Source organism: Ceratotherium simum, chromosome 25 (assembly GCF_057802395.1).
Source record: "Ceratotherium simum simum isolate JZ-2026a chromosome 25, ASM5780239v1, whole genome shotgun sequence".
Lineage (NCBI taxonomy): Eukaryota > Metazoa > Chordata > Mammalia > Perissodactyla > Rhinocerotidae > Ceratotherium > Ceratotherium simum.
In genome coordinates, this window is record NC_141924.1 from 35,040,364 (window position 1) to 35,060,613 (window position 20,250).

The 20,250-nt window shown below is 33.6% G+C and overlaps 1 protein-coding gene across 1 annotated transcript in view; it reads left to right on the forward strand.

Annotated features, from left to right (window-relative positions):
* RASSF9 (Ras association domain family member 9) overlaps window positions 1–19,141 on the forward strand; it is a 38,860-nt gene extending 19,719 nt beyond the window's left edge. The window contains exon 2 of the mRNA XM_004417922.3: window positions 13,084–19,141. Within this exon, the coding sequence (XP_004417979.1) occupies window positions 13,084–14,344 (1,261 nt within the window). The 3' untranslated portion in view covers window positions 14,345–19,141. The remainder of the gene's footprint in view (window positions 1–13,083) is intronic.
* The last annotated feature ends 1,109 nt before the right edge of the window (window positions 19,142–20,250 follow it).

Below are 20,250 nucleotides of genomic sequence, written 5' to 3' on the forward strand. Positions count from 1 at the left end.
TTTGAGGAATGTAAATATGTATTGAGGTTTAATAAAAAATTGGAAGGGAATTAATTGTATTATGTGTTAAGAAAATATCGGAGATAATTCTCATCTCCCTATGAAATGAGAAGTTTGAGTGAAAAGCGTTTATTTACTTTAAACTGCATGGAAAAAAACATACTATGACGATATCTTAGCTTAGTCAAAAGGCTGATAAAGTGTAGAAAATTAGTAACCCTTGCTTTGTATTCAGTAATCAGAAAACACAAATAACCATATTTTTTTGTGTAGTGTCGTATGCCAATTCATTTGAATAAGGGTGACTTCAGGAGAGTATTAGATTCCCGAGTGTCTTTTGAATAACCAAAGCAAGATAATGTTATATTCAGTATAGTTTTACTGCTAAGATATTTTTATTTTTATTTATTTTTTATTTATTTTTTTGTGAGGAAGATTAGCTCTGAGCTAACATCTGTTGCCAATCCTCCTCTTTTTGCCGAGGAACATTGGCCCTGGGCTAATATCCATGTCCATCTTCCTCTGCTTTATATGGGACGCCGCCACAGCATGGCTTGATGAGTGGTGCGTTGGTCCGCACCCAGGATCCGAACCCTCCACCTGGGCTGCCGAAGCCGAGCATGCGAACTTAACCACCATGCCACCGGGCTGGCCCTGCTAAGGTATTTTTGAAGTCTGTCTCTGACTTATCTAGGTGTATGTTACATGCCTACAATACCCCCAGCCTTAACTAGGTGATAGCACATTCTTTTCTCTCTCATTTCCTGCAGTTGTCTCTGGGAATTTCCCTCTCATCTTATAAAAGTTGCAGATATTATCTTGGCTTCCTCTTCTGCCAAACTCTGGGCGCCTAGGAACCTCTTTTCCTAACCCTCATCTTTGTACCCTCTGTCTAGGGCAGAATAGACTGCACAGAAGGAGTAAGAGAGAAACACAATGAAAACCCCTTCTGCTGACTCCAGCCCCCACCACACCCCTGGTCCATTCCCATTATGCCATTTCATCCACACATCTTTTCACCACACAGTCCACTCCCCATATTTGGCAGCCAAGTGTTTAATAAATACTATTTCTTAATAAACGGAGGTTTACTAGTCTGTAAATGTAAGTTCCTAAACTAAAATTAACGCTATTCTGAAGGTTTATATTTCTATAGCATCTAAATGCAAATATTAATATTCCTTAGGACCAGCTCTGGTATTAACAGTTGGGCAGGATTAATAATAACAAGCATAAAGATTGGCTACGGGATGAAAAGGAGCCAAAAAAAAAAAATTCCATTGGCATTCCATTAAATAGAATACCAACTTTCATCACTTATTTTAGACTACTTGAGATTGGAAACATCTCCCTTGTTTGTTATTTTTGCTTTCATATAATTTACTATTAGATTCTCCAGAAGATGTAAGAAAAAAGGGTCAAGGTGAAGTGGTGATGAAAGTATATTTTCTTGTAAATCTGGAACAGGATTCCTCAACAGCACCACTATTGACATTTTAGGCTAGATCATTCTTTGCTATGAGAGGACTGTTCTGCATATTGTAGGATGTTTCTCTTCCTGGCCTCTACCCACTAGATGTTAGTAGCACCCTTGGACCCTAATATGAAAATCAAAAATGTCTCCATACATTGTCAAATGTCTCTTGAGTGGGGCAGAGTCACCCCTGGTAGAGACCCGCTGGTTTAGAGGGAGAGAATCTTCAGTTTAAAGAATAAATAATGGTAACAGAAAGGAACCAGAGCACAGTCTTTGGGCAGTGGGCCAGAACTCAGATATGCCCCTGAATCTTCACAGTTCCTTACCCTCCAATTTGGTGGATCCTTCCATTACAATCTCTAGGCACAGGTGCCACCAATAGCTTGGAACTGAAAATGTTCTAACTCTTGATTTCCAAGGATTGTGAAATCACAAGGAGTGTGATTCTGCAGAGAGTCAAGTTATAAAAGCATTTCACTTCGAATCACTCCTGTCTATACACGGCAGCTAGGTTGTGTCAGTATCGTACTTTCCAGGCTGGCTTAGGAGATAATTGTAACATAGGTTCTATGGAAAAATGCATTACGAGGTCCAAATGTTTTCCATAGATATCTATAGATTGCAGTCTAGTGTTCATATACTGGGTTTTAGAAGCATATCTTATAATGCAATTATTCTTTTTTTTTTACCTTTTATTATTTTTTTACCTTTTATTATTGTATGCTTATATTCTAGTAAGTAAACAGAACAGAATATTTCACTATTGCATTAGACCAATGATTGATTCAGACAAGAATTCTGATGCTAAGAGAAACCCCACATGATGGGCCCATGGCAGATGGAGGGAAGGGTACTATTGCCCACCCTGAGAAATATCTTAATGATTACCTCTACCTCAGAGCTACTCAGGCTCTTGCCATTAGTACATTTCCCAAATCCTTTCAAATATAACATACGTTGTTCAAATTTCTGTATTAGTCATAAAAAGATGGAAAACAGAAAAACACAAGTAGGAAAATCAAAATTATGTAATTGCATCACTTAGAGCAAACATCTTTTATGATTTGTGTCCCTCCACGTTCTTTCTTTCCATACATTTTTCCAAAATATGTCTTTTCTAAAAATATCATGGCGCACTTTCTAGGTCAGTAAGTTTTCATTTGGCAATATACCATGGTTATTACCATAGCATTCAGTATCCTCCTACAATGCTGTTTTAATAGTTTCATAGTATTTCATCATATGAATTTGCCATTATTTACTTAACTAGTTCAGAATTATTGAGCATTTGGATTCTTTCAACTATTTTGCATTTTTTAACGCTGAGAAAAATTCCCTATAATGCATGTGTAAGCATATTCGTCAGTATTTTCTTAGCATAATGTCTAGAACTTTTGTGCACTATATATTGTTTCTGTATTACATGAAGTCTTGTGCTAAGTTTCCTAAGTATATACTATCAGAATTAATGACACATTATTTGATGGAGACATATGTGTGTATATGTGTATTTAATAGAGTGTCTTTCTTCTTGGTATTTAAGAGATCTAGTCCCTGAAATAGTTATGATATAGCGATGTCAACCATATGTACTTTTTCTTTGATAGTTTTGTGTTTTTATTTTTAGATTTATTTATTTTTTTTATTGAGGTCACATTGGTTTATAACATTATATAAATTTTGGGTGTACATCATTATATTTCGATTTCTGTGAGAATACATTGTGTTCACCACCCAAAGTCTAATAGCCACCCATTACCATACACATGTACCCTCTTACCTTTTTGTCCTCTCCCCTTCTTCTTTCCCCTCTGGTAACCACCAATCTGTTCTCTGTGTCTATATGTTTGATTTGTTGTTGTTTTATCTTCCGCATGAATAAAAACATGAGGTATTTGGCTTTCTTCATCTGACTTACTTCACTTAGCATAATACCCTCAAGGTCCATCCATGTTGTCGCAGATGGCAAGATTTCATCTTTTTATGGCTGAGTAGTTTTCCGTTGTGTATATATAAATATACTGTGTGTTCTTTATCCATTCATCAATTGATGGGCACTTAGGTTGTTTCCAAGTCTTAGCTATTGTGAATAATGCTGCCATAAACATAGGGGTGCATGTATCCCTTTTCAAATGAGTGTTTTCATTTGCAGCCACATGCAGAAAAAAATGAAAGTGGACCGTTATCTTACACCATACGTGTAAGCCCTTAGACCATGAATGTAAGCCCTGAAACCATAAAACTCCTAGAAGAAAACATAGATAGTACACTCTTCAACATTGGCCTTAGCAGTATCTTTCTGAAATATGTCTCCGCAGGCAAGGGAAATAAAAGAAGAAATAAGCAACTGGGACTACATCAAACTAGAAAATTTTTTGCACAGCAAGGAAAACCACCAACAAAACAAAAAAACAACCTAACAATTGGAAACAACCTAACAATTGCAAATTGTATATCCAATAAGGGGTTAATATCCAAAATATATGAAGAACTCATGTAACTCAACAACAACAACAACAAAACCCAATTAAAAAACGGGCAAAAGATCTGAACAGACATTTTTCCAAAGAAGATATACACATGGGCAACAGGCACATGAAAATATGTTCAACATCACTAATTATTAGGGAAATGCAAATCAAAACTACAGTGAGATATCTCATGCCCATCAGAATGGCTATTATTAAAAAGGCAAGAAACAACAAATGTTGGAGAGAATGTGGAGAAAAGGTAACCCTCATACACTGCTGGTGGGAATGTAAACTGGTGCAGCCACTGTGGAAAACAGTATGGAGAGCCCTCAAAAAATTAAGAATAGAACTACTATAATTATTCTTAATTAATAATTTATCATTTTAATGATTCTTATTGCTTTGAAGGGGGGGCACAATATGAAATATGTGTCCTGATAAGTTTTATGTATCAAATTTCAATTGAACTTTAATGTCTACTGTATACTAAAATATATTACTCTTTGATTTGTTCTTCTGTGCCCCAACTTCAATGCCTTTTTCCTGCTGAATAAAGATAGCCAAATTTTATTCATCTTAATTTTTCTCTGCTTTCACACTGAATCCTTTTCCTGTAAATATATATTTTATAGGATCTTCAATTTTGCATTGCAGTATCATAGTCAATACTTTATCTTAAAACTTCCAGAAAATAGTTAATTTCTTCCCTAATGCTTTGTGCATAATTGTTACTCAGTGGAAGTTTGTTGAAGAAACATTCGCTTGTATGAATGTTGCATTTGTAATTGCAAGCCAACTCATCTTAATTCTCAATTGTTTTTGTGCTATTAAAATTATTAATGGGGAAATACTTTTAAGCTTCTGATTGACAATAGAGTGAATGCAAAAGTCTCATTTAATTTTCACTATTATTTCGGGGTGAATATGGAAGAGTACCTGTGAGACTAAACCCTGTTGTTGAAGAGTTTCATTTAGCATATAAATGTTCTTAATTTTCTGATGAGGGTATTCCAAAAAGGCAAAAACTTTGAAAAATGTTTGAAATCATTTTTCATTTGAAAAATGAAATGGTTGTAGAAGGATAATCATGTTTATATCTTTTTGGTGTAATGCACCTCATTAGCACAATCTTAATCAAAATCAGAGGAAGATTAAAAGCATTCTTGGCTCATCTGTGATCCAAAGATTATATTAATGATTTTTTAAAATGTCTCTTATTAGCTAAACAGTTATGTTATATTGCAAGTGTACATGCAAAAAGTTGACTAGTTGAAACAGGTGAAAAAATATTGTGGAATACATTGGAAAATATTTGTAAAATACTATTGTTAACTACTGTAGAAAGTTCAACAAAGTTACTGAATAAGAAAATGAGAATGCTAAAAACACTACACCCTTCTCTGCATTAAATAATAACAGTAATTTTATTTTTAGTGTTAATAACCTCTATTTACCCAGTACATTTTTCACAATTTTCAAGGTGCTGTTACTTCTTACTTTATTTGATATTTGTAGCAACCTTGTGAAAAATGTGAGTCAGATATGTACGTTGCAGTATTATAGTGAAAGGCACAAGGGATTAGGAAAAAAGCGATTTATCATACTTCAAAATGACTGTTAGTGATAGTTAAGATGAAATCATAAATTTAAAATTTCAACTCCATTTGTTCCCACTATACTTTTTTGCAAAACTTCACAAGTGAATCTTGTTCATGACTTAGAGGGAAAAAAGAATTTAAAGGATTAGATAAGCATGGTTACTGTAGCATTAGGAATATTTTTTATTTTCTTCTGTATATATAAATAATTTTCAAAAAGATTATAAACTATTTTAAAGTAAATTAAACAGAATTAAACAGAATAAAGCAAAAAAACAGAATATTTCCTCGAGAACCTTAGGATATATTCAATATTATCAAATTTAATAAAGTATTAAAAATACATATATAATTTTAAAAAGTATGTGCATGAGAAGTGTCATAAATATATACTACATAATTATAGATGTAGTGTAATATATATTTATTATGTATAGTAACATCTGTTGAATAATGTTTCAAATTGCTTTTAATTTAGTTTCCAATGAGTAAAACATAGTAAAAGCTGATTGTGTGAAACTGTTATGTATTGATGGGAGTCATAGTTTAGATATTCAGAGAATTTTCTCTTTTCTTATAAGCCATTCTTGAAATAGACAAACAAGTTCAAATCAAGTCAAAACACAGCCATAGTCTTATTCAACGTTTCTACACATATTTCATTGTAAAATCCCTTAAGCTTTATTGTTTTTTTGTGTTTTAATCAGAATCAAAATCTGAGACACTCTTAATTGACATCATGTAAGGTATTTTTAAAAGTTTTTATTTACTTATTGTTTTTGCCCCCTTAAAGTGGACACCTTAAAGTAAATAACCTTACTACATGTGGTGAACAATATAGATAACTGATTCAAATCTTCCTGACCATATCATTTATTCAAGAAATTTAATGGATAATAAGATATTAGGAATGCTAAGTGCCGTACCTTGAAGCCCTGAGCTGACCAGATTCTGGCTTATAAAATTTCATATCTGCTTGCAAATTGTATGAGTAAACATTTTTCAAATTAACCTAAAATTCAAAATTTAAACTAGTATGAATAAAATGTCAGTATGGTAGTTAGTTTATTCTTATAAATGTAAAATTTTTGAATAAATGCTTTTACTCTATAATATAACAAAGAAGTTATAAATTTTGAATCCTATAATCCAAGCAATTCCCATTTTATAGCTAGTTGAATTATAAATAATCTATACTTGCAAACAGCTGTGGTATTCCTAGATAGCCGCCATCTAGATGTCCACCTGTTGGTTACTCCCTCGCAGAGTATCTAGATAGAACCACTCCTGCAAGCTCCTTCCACGCTGACCTGATCATCTGCCGTCAATCTCTTCTTCTCTACTCCATTAATATTACAGACTCAGATACATGGGACTCTCTCAGTACTTACCTTTATTCTGGATGTTGAAATGAAAGAATGGTAGGGTTGAAGGGAGGCAAATTTATACTTCACTTAAAAGCATTCAAACCTGGCATTTGATTTGATTATACTAGATGGAATAGTAATTTCATAGGGAAAAATGCATTGAGTTTTGAGCAATTAATTTAAAAATAACTTTGAAATGTAATCATTTGATAAATTGGCAAATATTTGTGAGTGGGCATTCATAATGGCTATTGTAATTTATTTTCAGGGATTAGTTGTAGGTTAACACCTAAAGCCAGAGTTTGAAGGGACACTTCTATGTTCTAGCTTTGTGACTTTAGGCAATTTACTTACCCTCTCTTTGCCTCAGTTCCCTCATCTGTAAAATGAGTATGATATTAGTAACTACAATGTACACGAGTTCTTAAAATCAAGGATGCTGCAAGCCAAGAAACATCTAAAATAAAAGTAACTTTGTTGGATTGAAAATAGTAAATATCAACAAACATATTTCCAATATACAGGAAAAATTTTTAATTTGTGCTATTAAGTGACATTGAGTGAGCAAGGGCAATGTATGGTGTGCTGAAAAGAAAAAGAGGGCCCAGCCCAGTGGCCGAGTGGTTCAAGTTCTTGTGCTCTGCTTCGGCGTGTTCGGATCCCGGGGGCGGACCTACTCCACTCACCAGCCACCCTGTGGTGGTGTCCCACATACAAAAAAAATAGAGGATGATTGGCACAGATGTTAGCTCACAGCTAATCTTCCTCAACAAAAAAAAGGAAAGAAAGAAATAATAACGTTAATCAGATTGACAATGAGGTTGTTTATAAATGGAACTAAAATATTGGGATAAAAATAGAAAATAGAAATAAATTATTGAGATGTGAGATTTTATAAATTAAAACTCTATGATTTTTCAGTTTTTATACGCTTATAGTGTGTTCTCTGGGAAGTTTAAGATCCAGTAAAATTTTTATCCCTTCCCCGCAATAAACCTACACAAAAGCAAAGCAAAACACTACAAATGACACTCTTAGTCATGCAGTGGATGTATTCATTTTTATTTTGTTGCATTAGTATTAGAGGTTATGTGTCTCAACTACTACATTTGAATCATTAGGTAAGAAGTTTGTTACATTAGGTAAGAAATTTGTTAGATTATATTATACATCAAACCAATTTATCTAGTCTATGTTTGTATTTTTAACCTTTTGTTGAATATGTATTTGTAGAAGTCATTACTTATTCTAGATAGTACTTCCAAATGTTGAGAAGGGAGCATTTTATTTAGTCTCAGTTCTAGTGTTAAATACTTTATTTATATCAAATGACTAGGTTTACATGGGTCTCTAACCAAATGAAAACAATTATTTCTAAAAAGTAGTGATTATTTAAGATTCCTAAGTTGGTTTAATTTTGATGAATATTTATTTTGCATCCTTTCTACATTTTTTACTTGAATGTTCTTTTTATTTTTTTCTTAAATGAACTAATGCTGGGGGTCATCAGTCTGTCATTTGGGAACCACCATGTAGTAAGAAACTTCGCACTAGAACTGACACTAAAGTGTTCTATTCCCAACTCGAGCACTGTTTCCCACAATAAGCCAGGGATACTGTCTTATAAATTGTGTATGACTTTTTATCATCCACATTTCCATGACAGCGTCAGCCACAGAGAAGGTGCTCAGCAGATATTTGTCAAATGAATGAATAGAAACTCAACTGGAACCATACTATAAAATAAATACAATTTTCAAAATCCTAAGGTTGCTACAAAGTAGAATTTAAACATGATGAATCTTATACTAGGTATGGAAGATTTATTGGCTAAGTTCAGTAATGAATGGTCATTACTTTTAAACATGTTTAGTCAAGCTGCAGAATTTTTGAAAATTATCTGGTTTAAATGATGGTTGTAGAAATTCTCCAAATATTTAGGAATAACTGACCCAAGAAAATACAAGGATGTTTAGGGCAGACTTAAAAAAAAGCTTTGGACCAGTCAGACCGGGAGGTTATTAATAAAGGCACTAATTTTCTCATATGTGATGTGGAAATAATAATCTCTTTCTTGCATAACAACCATTAGTGTTACATTATCCACATGAGCTGAAAACTAGGAGATCTCTAGGGGAAGCCATAATATATAAGAACTGGATTCTTCCAAAACAAGAATCCCAATCGGAGTAGGGATCATGGAAGTATTGGGGAATTGTTGTGTACATCAGTATTATTATTCTACTATACCAAAGGATTCCTTGCTCTCTGCTTCCCAGTCTTCCTCACAGCTGTAGTGTAGAGCTGAAGAGTTTACAGGTCACGTGCCATCCTTAGCTACAGACCCAGAACTGATGTTTCCCAACCAGAAAGTGGAACAGGTAATAGGGACTACTCTAAGGAGACAACAATAAGGGCTTTCGTATGTATGAGGGTTTTGTCAGCTAAGGGAAGCACCTAGGCCAGTCAGAAATCTTTTATTACTGCATCAGAGCAGGAACAAGATTAATAAGAAAAAGGCACAGAAGGTAACACATTTCCACACTCTTTTCTCCAGGGCTGGCCATTGGGAGAAGTCCTTCCTTGACCTGTTGAGTGCTCTAATGGGACACTATGGTTCCATTGCTATCAAAGGCTAATTTATATGATAAAGTTCCTCTTGAAAAAGTAGTTTATTTTATGATTTTTTTTCCCAATTTAATCCACATGTCTAAATCATCAAACTTGTAGACTTTTTTTTTAGACTTTAGTTTTTATAGTATAATGGTTAGAACTGCACTCTGGAAGCAGCTTTCTTGCTTGGGTTGAATCCTCACTGCACCACTAACTGTGTGACCTTAGACAAGTTACTAAAATCCCCCGAGCCTCAGTTTCTTTATCTGTAAGTTGGTGATAATATTATTACCTCCATTACAGAATTGTGAGAATTAAATGAGAATATATGCAAGAGCTTAGAACAATGTCTGGGATGTATTAATGTTTTGTGATTGATGGTTATAATCTTTAATGCTACTTATTTTTCAATAGGATATTTTATTTTATTTTATTTTATTTTATTTTATTTTATTTTATTTTATTTTATTTTAATTTAATTTTATTTTATTTTATTTTATTTTATTTTTTGTGAGGAAGATAGCCCTGAGGTAACATCCATGCTAATCCTCCTCTTTTTGCTGAGGAAGACTGGCTCTGAGCTAACGTCTATTGCCAATCCTCCTCCTTTTTTCCCCCAAAGCCCCAGTAGATAGTTGTATGTCATAGTTGCACATCCTGCTAGTTGCTGTATGTGGGACGCAGCCTCAGCATGGCCAGACAAGTGGTGCATTGGTGCGCGCCCGGGGTCCTAACCCGGGCCACCAGTGGCGGAGCGCGCGCACTTAACCACTAAGCCACGGGGCCGGCCCCTCAATAGGATTTTTTTAGAGTTTAACCCTAAACACTAAACAATGGTATAAAATAAATATGTTCTTAGTTTTAACATAATAGCTATTGGTATTATCTTATAAGGTTGATAATTAAGATAATTACTCAATTTTTTATTTTTACATTATTTATAAAAAATTCATATTGAAATTAGTTGCAATTTAGCAGGCACTTAGTGCACAGAGTATAGTTTACTTATTTTCAAATTATCCAAGTTAATAAGTAAACTCCTAACTGTGCAGTGTAAAAAAATGTTTGTATTAATTTTGAGTATTTTTTTATACATGATAAAAACATATCAAGATAAAGATTAATTTGGAGGTAATTTGTGCAGTGTAGCCACAACACAGACAGTAGTTGGTATAAGTTACTTTGAGAACTTATTCGTTTTTGTTTAGAATGTATTTGTGTATTATTTCTCTACTAATCAGAATATGAAAATAATTTTGTCATTCTAAATTCTAACCTACTTTTTTGCTGCATAGAATTATTGAATTATGAGTTGTAAGTATTATCAAATATCGCGTTTACTTCAAAATATCACATTATTCAATACTGAGTCATTAAATGTAAAATATTTTATAAGAAAACAATCACAACTCAGTATGACTTTTTGAATAGTCATTTATAAAATTTTACTTAGTACAGTTGAATATTTACATTTTATTTGGCACTCTGTTAGGAACTAGGTCTAATCTTTTATGTTATTTGGTGTCACTGATTTATTCTTTCACCGTTAGTAGTCGCTTTATGATCTCAGGAGAATCAATAATAATATAGTAAGTATAATAAATATTATATTTATTGCTATTGCTACTAAAACATAAACACTATAAATTCTAAGTGGTAAAAGATCATAGAAGCCAGGGAAAATTTCTGCGGTGTGTTCCTCATGTAGTCATATGCTTTGAGGGTGTTACGTAAATAAAGTGATAAATGACTTTAACTTAACTTTCACAACAAGCCAATTACTACTCAAAAATCTTATGTCTCTATAAATCATATTGGATTATTATTCATTTCATTTCATTTGTTTATTCGCATTCTTTTAAAGAGATATTATGACACAGTCAATTTGATTTATAGTCATATGGGAAATATGATCATAAAAATTCTCCAATAGGTGTGGCCTAGAAATCATAGAATTTCCTTTTTTCTTTTACCACCTATGTCTTTTTTTCTCCAGAAAAATTGTTGGTTTTTTTTTTTCTGTCCATCTGTACTACAAAGGAAATTACTATCAAGTCCTTACTTGATATAAATGTACCAACTCGGACCACTTCCTAATATCTCTGCTGCTAAGAGGGAGAAGGTCAAACACCGTATGATTTCCTTCATTAAGTAGTAGATAATAACAACAATAAACAAACACATAGAGACAGAGATTGGAATGGTGGTTACCAGAGGGGAAGGGGGGAGGGAGGAGGGCGAAAGGGATAATTCAGCACATGTGTGTGGTGATGGGTTGTAATTAGTATTTGGGTGGTGAACATGATGTAATCTATGCAGAAATAGAAGTATAATGATGTACACCTGAAATTTATACAATGTTATAAACCAATGTTATTGCAATAAACAAAAAAATAAAAAAAAATAAAAAAAACTCCAGTTCAGGCGGTCCTCATCTCTTTCCTAGTCCTCTGTAATAGGCTTCCCCAAAAGGCTTCCTGCCCTCACTCTTGCCTTTTTTACAATCTATTCCATAAACAAAAGCCAGATATACTTAAAGCATCAATTAGATCATATTCCTCCTCTGCTTAAAGCTTTCCCATGGCTTCCCATTAAAACTGGAACAAAATCCAAATGCCTTATTATGGCCTGCAGGGCTTCGCCTTTCTCCTAGACCTCATCACCTCATTGATGGCCTGTCATTTAACCTCTCCGTCCCACCAGCACAAACCCACAACTCCACTGTCCTCAGCCTGCAACTACAGTCACATTCTTTCTGTCACTTGAACATACTTCATAACTCTGTTCACTCTTCCTAGAATTCTTCCCTAAGGTCGTTGAGTGCCTCTTTCTCATATTTTTGTCCTTTTTCAAATGTCACCTTCTTAGAAAAGTCTCTCCTTAGCACTCTAAGTAGACCTCTCCTTCTTCCAAGTTATTCTCTATTTCTTCATCTGGTTTAATTTCCTTTCTAGCATTTACCACCATCTGATGTTATATTAGTTATACATTTATGTCTGTGTCCTTGTCTCCTTTGTTTACTGCTGTGCCTTTAGCATCTTCAGACATATCTGGCACATGGTTGGCATACAATAAACTTTTGTTGAATGAAAGGATCACTATTTTCAATAATGGACTGTTTTTAACTCTATGACTCCAAGATCATCCTACCATTTCTACTTATGCTTCCGTGGTCCTTCTCTAGTCCTAAGGCTCCAGCAAAAACAGTCTTATTCTGTCTCCTCTTATTCATCTCCACTTGATTATTGTCTTAATTCTAGCAATTCTCACTATAGTCATATTGTGGTTGACTTCTGAAGATAAATTAAAATAGCCTCGGTTGCTTTGATGACAATTTACTCTTTTTGGAGCCCGCCAGGAAATAAAAAGAAATAAAGATATTTTCCATGGTTTTAAAATTTTTTTCTTGCAGTAAAACTTCTGATTCTTAAGTAGTCTCAACCTCAAAATGCATCTCTTATTAAGGGTAAAATCTAGAAAGGATGTTAAAATTAAACCATCTTTCTGAGTTTACACAGGTGATGACAGAAACATCATGTACTTTGTTTTTCTTTCAGATCTCCAACTAAAGACATGGATTCAGAAGAGAAGGAAATTGTGGTTTGGGTTTGCCAAGAAGAGAAGATTGTCTGTGGGTTAACTAAACGCACCACCTCTGCTGACGTCATCCAGGCTTTGCTTGAGGAACATGAGACCACATTTGGAGAGAAACGATTTCTTCTGGGGAAGCCCAATGATTACTGCATCATAGAAAAGTGGAGAGGCTCAGAACGGGTCCTTCCTCCACTGACTAGAATCCTGAAGCTTTGGAAAGCATGGGGAGATGAGCAGCCCAATATGCAATTTGTTTTGGTCAAAGCAGATGCTTTTCTTCCAGTTCCCTTGTGGCGGACAGCTGAAGCCAAATTAGTGCAAAACACAGAAAAGCTGTGGGAGCTCAGCCCCGCAGACTACATGAAGACATTACCACCAGATAAGCAGAAAAGAATTGTCAGAAAAACTTTCCGGAAACTGGCTAAAATTAAGCAGGACACGGTTTCCCATGATCGAGATAGTATGGAGACGTTAGTTCATCTGATTATTTCCCAGGATCATACTATTCATCAGCAAGTCAAGAGAATGAAAGAGCTGGATCTGGAAATTGAAAAGTGTGAAGCTAAGTTCCACCTCGATCGGGTGGAAAATGACGGAGAAAATTATGTCCAGGATGCATATTTAATGCCCAGTTTCATTGACGTTGAGCAAAAGCTAGGCTTGCAGTATGATGAAAACCAGATTCTGGAGGACCTGAGTGAAAGTGATGGAATTGTACAGCTGGAGGAACGACTAACATATTACAGAATGCTCATTGACAAGCTCTCCGCTGAAATCGAAAAAGAGGTAAGAAGTGTTTGCACTGAGATAATTGAAGATGCAGAAGGGGCAGCTGCCGGTGAACTTGAAAGCTCTAATTTAGAAAGTGTTAAGTGTGATTTGGAGAAAAGCATGAAAGCTGGTATGAAAATTCACTCTCACTTGAGTGGCATCCAGAAAGAGATTAAATACAGTGACTCATTGCTTCAGATGAAAGCAAAAGAATATGAACTCCTGGCCAAGGAATTCAATTCACTTCACATGAGCAACAAAGATGGATGCCAGCTAAAGGAAAACAGAGGGAAGGAATCTGAGGACCCCAACAGCAGTGGGGAGATTCCTCCCTTTACTCAAAGAGTATTTAATGTGAATACAAATGACACAGACTCGGACACTGGCATCAGCTCTAACCACAGTCAGGACTCGGAAACAACTGGACCAGACGTGTTGCTGTTGTCAACGTAATTCGAATGGCTTCTTTCTGATCTATTTTAATGTTGTTCGTGTTTGTTTAATTTAACAGGAGACTTTATTTTAAATATTACATTCTGAAAAAAATGTAAATCATGTTCAAGTATTCAGTAGTTAATAAAAACTATAGAAATTTGTAATTTGTTTTTGATATAAGATTTCCACTGTGAACAAACTATTACAAGTTCAAAGGATGAACTGATTATTAGGAATGCAGCACAAATAGCTTGCAGGTGTGTAACAGAAATCATTTGATGGGAATTATAGTCTCCCATAACCTCTATGAGAAGTGGTTTATACAAAGTTAAAACTTCTTAATATTAGGCAGTCAAGATGTTGAAACTATATACATGAACAAGTAAAATTAATGTGCTAAAATATATTTTTTCAACATTGTATCTTTTAAATGTGTAAAGTACATGGCAGCTACTATATTGTAACTCTACTAATTCAAATCTTGGTTCTTCTCATTGGTATTTACAATGTGCATCATCTCTGTTACTTCCCGAACCCCTCTACCTATTGAGGCCTAGACGACAGGAGGTGGGAAGCACTGCTTTTGGGACATGTAGAAATACCAGCAGTGGATCAGATGGGGGTATAGATGAGGAAGGGCCAAGTGCTGTCTATAACAGCAGTTTTTCTAAAGAAGCCTAAAATTATTAAGAGGTATGTATGTGCTTTCTCTATCTGACAATGCAAATCTTTTGATCAAACCAATGGTCTGTGCGGGTTCATTTTCTGAATGAGGTCTGGTGTGGGTTACAGAGAAAATCACAAGGTCATAGTCCTGATTGTTTAGGCCTTATCCACAAAAGTTGAAGGGATGAAACTTGGGAGTCCTTTGTATGGGTGAAATAAGAGTTCTATAGGCCTTAGGTCTTAGCATTTTTGTCTCTGAACATACAGAGAGGGACTCACGTGGACAGAAACCTTTTATTCTGCTATATTATAATTCAGATTGTCTTTATATAGTACTTCATCTAAGGTGCAAACTAAAATAAGTACTAGCTGTACCCCCATCTCACCCCCGAGCGTGATAGTAAATATCCAATAACTTGAATGGGTTATTTAGACCCTACCTTGACTGACAGTCATGACAGCGCCAGACTATGCTTGTTCTGCTTGGTTTTTACTTAGGAATTTCTTTCTTCCTCCCTCTCTCTCTTCTCTCCCTTCCTTGCTTCTTGCCAGTGAACACATGATGCAATCATATTGAGGACAATTAGTTTTATTGTTTATTGTACTGTTAAATGAATACTGCTGCGGTTTATTTTTTCTTTAGCTGACACTTTCCCTGTATGTCCTGTATGTGTCCTGTGTGCACATGTAAGTAGAAATATTATTTTGCTTAGTTTTAATATGTCAATATTGGTTAAGAATCCCAGTATTTCTCATCTCTTCTCTTTTGTTCTTATGCTTACTGCAGTACATGTTTTAACTCAGTCTCTATTTTTTTATTCCTCCATCCCCCAGACTTTTCACCAATCTTTGGGAAGACGTTTAGAATTTTCTTAGTATTTCACTTTTGGGGAGCATCTATGTTATCATTTCTTGCACCAAGATGTTGCTGAAGGCTTTATCTGAAGTTGGCTGATAAGAAAAATAGGAATTTCCATTCCAGGGAGAATACAGTAATAAAAGAGTAAGTTAATAATGCTAACATAGGTTTAATTAAAAAAAAAATAAAGGAATTAAATAGTAATCTGAGAAAGAAAAGTTTATCTGCCTACTATCCCATTAAATCACTCAGCAATATGGTAAGCTATTGATATGTTCATCGTTCACTACTAGGGATTAAATTCAGATCGTCATCAATGATAAACCAATTGTAATGCTGTTTTCCTAAAGTGAAAGTAATCTCTTTGGATTACTCTTTAGTGAGAAAAGAGTGAAAAGAACATTACTTATCTGCTATATAATTTGATTAATTATCTGAATTCAAAAGAGGTTCTAATGCAAAATAGGACTGGACAGATAATTTCATTTTAGAAACTTTGAATTAACTTCTGCTTTTATACACTTAAGCACAGTGATGCCTTCTGAGGGCCAATTCTATATGTTTATGGTAAATAATGTTAAAACCTCTTGTCAGAAAGTGGAACTATTGATTTTTAAAATCACTTTAGAATTTCTATTTTTGCTTTAGTTATATAAAATATATTTGTGCTTTTGATTCATTACAATATTAAAACATCAGTTACAACTGATGTTTTCTCTAATTTAGAGTAATAATACAAGTAAAAATACTAAAATACAATGTCCTGATCTCTGGATACTGAGCTATTCTTTAAATTAAGTGAGAATTCGAATTATAAATACAGAACTTCATAGAAACTTTAATGTTTATTATTTATAGAAGCTTTACAGTAGTGTTCATAAATTCTTGAGTAACCTGACAGGTTAGCTATGAAATTGCTATATGCAGCTAGAAGTAGCAAACCAAAGCTGACTGTTCTTCCTCCTATAACAAGACATAGATTTTCATAGACTGTGTCTTGTTCATCCTCCCTCCCACTTGGAATGTCTCTTTTTTCCTCCATCTGCCTTACACTGAAATCTTACCCATTTTCAGTCTTTTTAATGTTATCTCTTCTATGAAACATTTATTGTTCCATTCAACCAGTTGTAATAGCTTATCTCCGAATCCACAAGTATTTTAGGTGTACTTTTCTTAGAGCAGCATTTATATTCTGGCTTAGCTTATATTTATTTATGTAATTATCTAACTTCACTCCTCCAATATATTTTTGATTATCTTACTTTGTCTTCTATCGTGTTAACCTTACTTCCTCCAATCAACCTCTTTGTCCCTACTCAATTTTTGAATTGAATTGCTAAATTTTAGAAAATTGTAAACTTTTAAAAAAATTATTTCTGTACATGGTAAATGATGCTCATGCATTTTATACATAAATATGCATTTTTGCAGACTTAAAATATTAACGGTAATTCTACTTATAAATTCTTTGGGGGAGGCACTAAATCTTTGTGTTATTTTGAAAAATTTTTAATGTATCAATTTTTTTTTTATTTTTATTTCACAGAGTTACTGACTTAAAGCAATGCAAACATTGTCTTTTTAAAAGCCTCTCAATGGTTAAATTATGGTATTTTCGTCTGCATTGTATACATGTAAGAAAAAAATATATTTTATAGAGTTCGATTTTAAATGGTAGATGCACAAAATAACTTGGAAATATCTGTTTTATTTTATCTTTTTGATTCAAAAAAATAAATAAATGGGTCCTCATTAGTGTGTAGAAGCTATTTTAATCCACTAAAATTTTATTTTTATATTTATTTAAATATCTACTGTACGTGACAAAATATATTTCTGTGGCTGCATTTTATAATTTTTCAAAGTAGGATTATAGTTTTATTTTAAAATGTATTTTTATAGTGACAAAAGGAATACCTTTAAATTCAGATGTAGATTTTTTTAAAATATTAGGCTATTTTTTTTCATACTACCTGATTGGTTTAATAAACCTGATGTGACAAATATAAAGTATATATAATTTCTTCAAGTGTAGCTGATGCAGAATAATAAAAGGAATAGTTTTACTCTGTCATGTGATATTGTTTGTCTTTCTGGGTGTGTTACTCAGCTATATTAAGAATAAATTTTATGTCAGTTGGAATTATAGTAACTCACACAATTTAAAATCAGGTATTATTTCATGACAAGAGAAATATAAAGCAAATAAGATCTAATAAAACTTTGTATTAGGTTTCATACATATTTGTTTCAATTTGTCATGAAGGAATGTCCTTACTTTTATACGGCAAGGCTGGTTTTATGGCCTGGTATCTTGCTTTCTAGAATGATATTCGTTTTAATGTAAAATATTCAAGTGTAAATCTTCTCTGCTATTACTCAGTTGTCACTACCTTTATTTCTCAAAATAAGTCTTTAATTTTGACAGTCTTTAATAACTAAATCATTTGAAAGGTAAGGAAATTCATTTGCCTATAAATGACCACAAAATGACTCTATTAAAAGATTGTGTACAACGTCCAATAACAACATATAGAAATAAGTTAGCACTATTTTCTTAGCCATATATACATATATACCTGTATATGCATAGATTATCTCTAGAACAACTCATAAGTAACATTTAACAGTGGATATTTCTGAGGAGGATATCTGGATAGTTAGACCATGGGGTAGAAGGGAGACTTACTTTTCATGGTATACATTTTTTGAGTAATTTGAGTTATAGTATTAATAATAATTTCAATATCATGTGTCTATTTTACTTGAAAATAAACTCGATTTTTACATCAAAATGTAAATATAATGTATATGTGGCCCTATATTATTCGTATAGAGATTCTTTATTCTGTTTGATGGTAGCAGGGAGTTCCATTTTATCAATTATCATAAATTTTTTCACCAGTCACTCCCAAAGGTCATTTTGGTGCTTTCCAATCATCTACTATAATAAACAGCACTATCCTATCAAGGCATTTCTATGAGACTAGATTGATAGATGTAGAAATGTTATGTCGAAGGGTGAGAAATGGATTTTTAAATTTTAATAAACATTGCTAATTATTCTTTATGGAAATTAACTGTTTATGACCTGAGTTGGAAATATACTCCCCCCTTCCACAATGTGTGCTGTTTGTCTTTTTAATTTGTTTATTTTAATGCAAATATTTTGAATTTGAATTTATGGATTTTTCTCATTAATAACTCACGAAGTTTTTTTTTGTCATTCTTAAAAAGGCCTCCCCACTGCATGATAATTAATTTTAAAAATAAAGTTCTCCCATGCCTTCTTTATAGTGCATTTGTTTTATGTTTTACTTTTAAACATTTGAACCATCTGGAGTTTATTTTGTTACAGTGTTCAAAAGTAGGGAGACAATATATTTTTTTGATAGTACCAGTTATCTCACATCACTTACCAAATGACTTTGTCCCACTGTTTTTAAATGAGACCTTTTTTTGTGAACCAAAATCTGGTATGTATTTGGGATCTATTTATGGACTTTTTATACCATTCCATTGATTTGGTAGTGTACTTTACCCCTGAAAAACTCTTTCTGTGACCAAAAATATTAAGATCAAAGAAAATTTGAATGTGAAGTCTAACATTTCTACTCATTTGTGTAGGACAGAGTCTACGAAGTATAGCTAGTAATATTTGTAATGACCATGACCATAAGATGGATTAAAAACAGACTGTCTATTAATATTGGGTCATTGGTCAAGTTAGAACATTATAGGGCTACAAAATGAATGTTCACATAAAAAAAAAATGCTTAACCTGCATTCTTTCTCAACAGTAGCTCTGTTGGCATTTTGGCAGCAGAGTTTTTGGTTTGCCAGACCCTCTTATCAATTGGATAACATTTAGCACCCCTGTATCCCTCCTACTAAATGTCGGTAGCGTTCCCCCATACATTGGTACTAACAAAAATGCCCCTCCCAGAACCTTCCCCCTCTCTCTCATATTTCTAAGAATCCCCCGGAGGCCAATATTCTCTTTGGTTGCAGACAATGTAGTAATATTGGAGTTCAATTATTATTAAAAGAAAATGGCACTTATCTTTTAAAAATAAAATTAAAAGAAGAACCAATGACATGGGCCTGTTATATTGACTACAAATGCACAGAACATTCCACTAAAAACCAAGGAGGTAAACATGAGGGTGGGGTACAATTTAGGATTGTTTTTTTATAATGATTGACACCATCTCCATTTGCCAGGAATTCAGCCAGCCCAAGCTGATTTCAAGGATTGTACAATTTTATTATTATGCTTCCAGAGGTACTGGTGCTTCAGAAAGCGCTAATCAAGTTATGAGTTGTTGAAACTGCTGTCTCATCACAAGTATTCTGTAATTTCTGCTAGGATGAAATTAAAGTTCAAAAAAATACCACT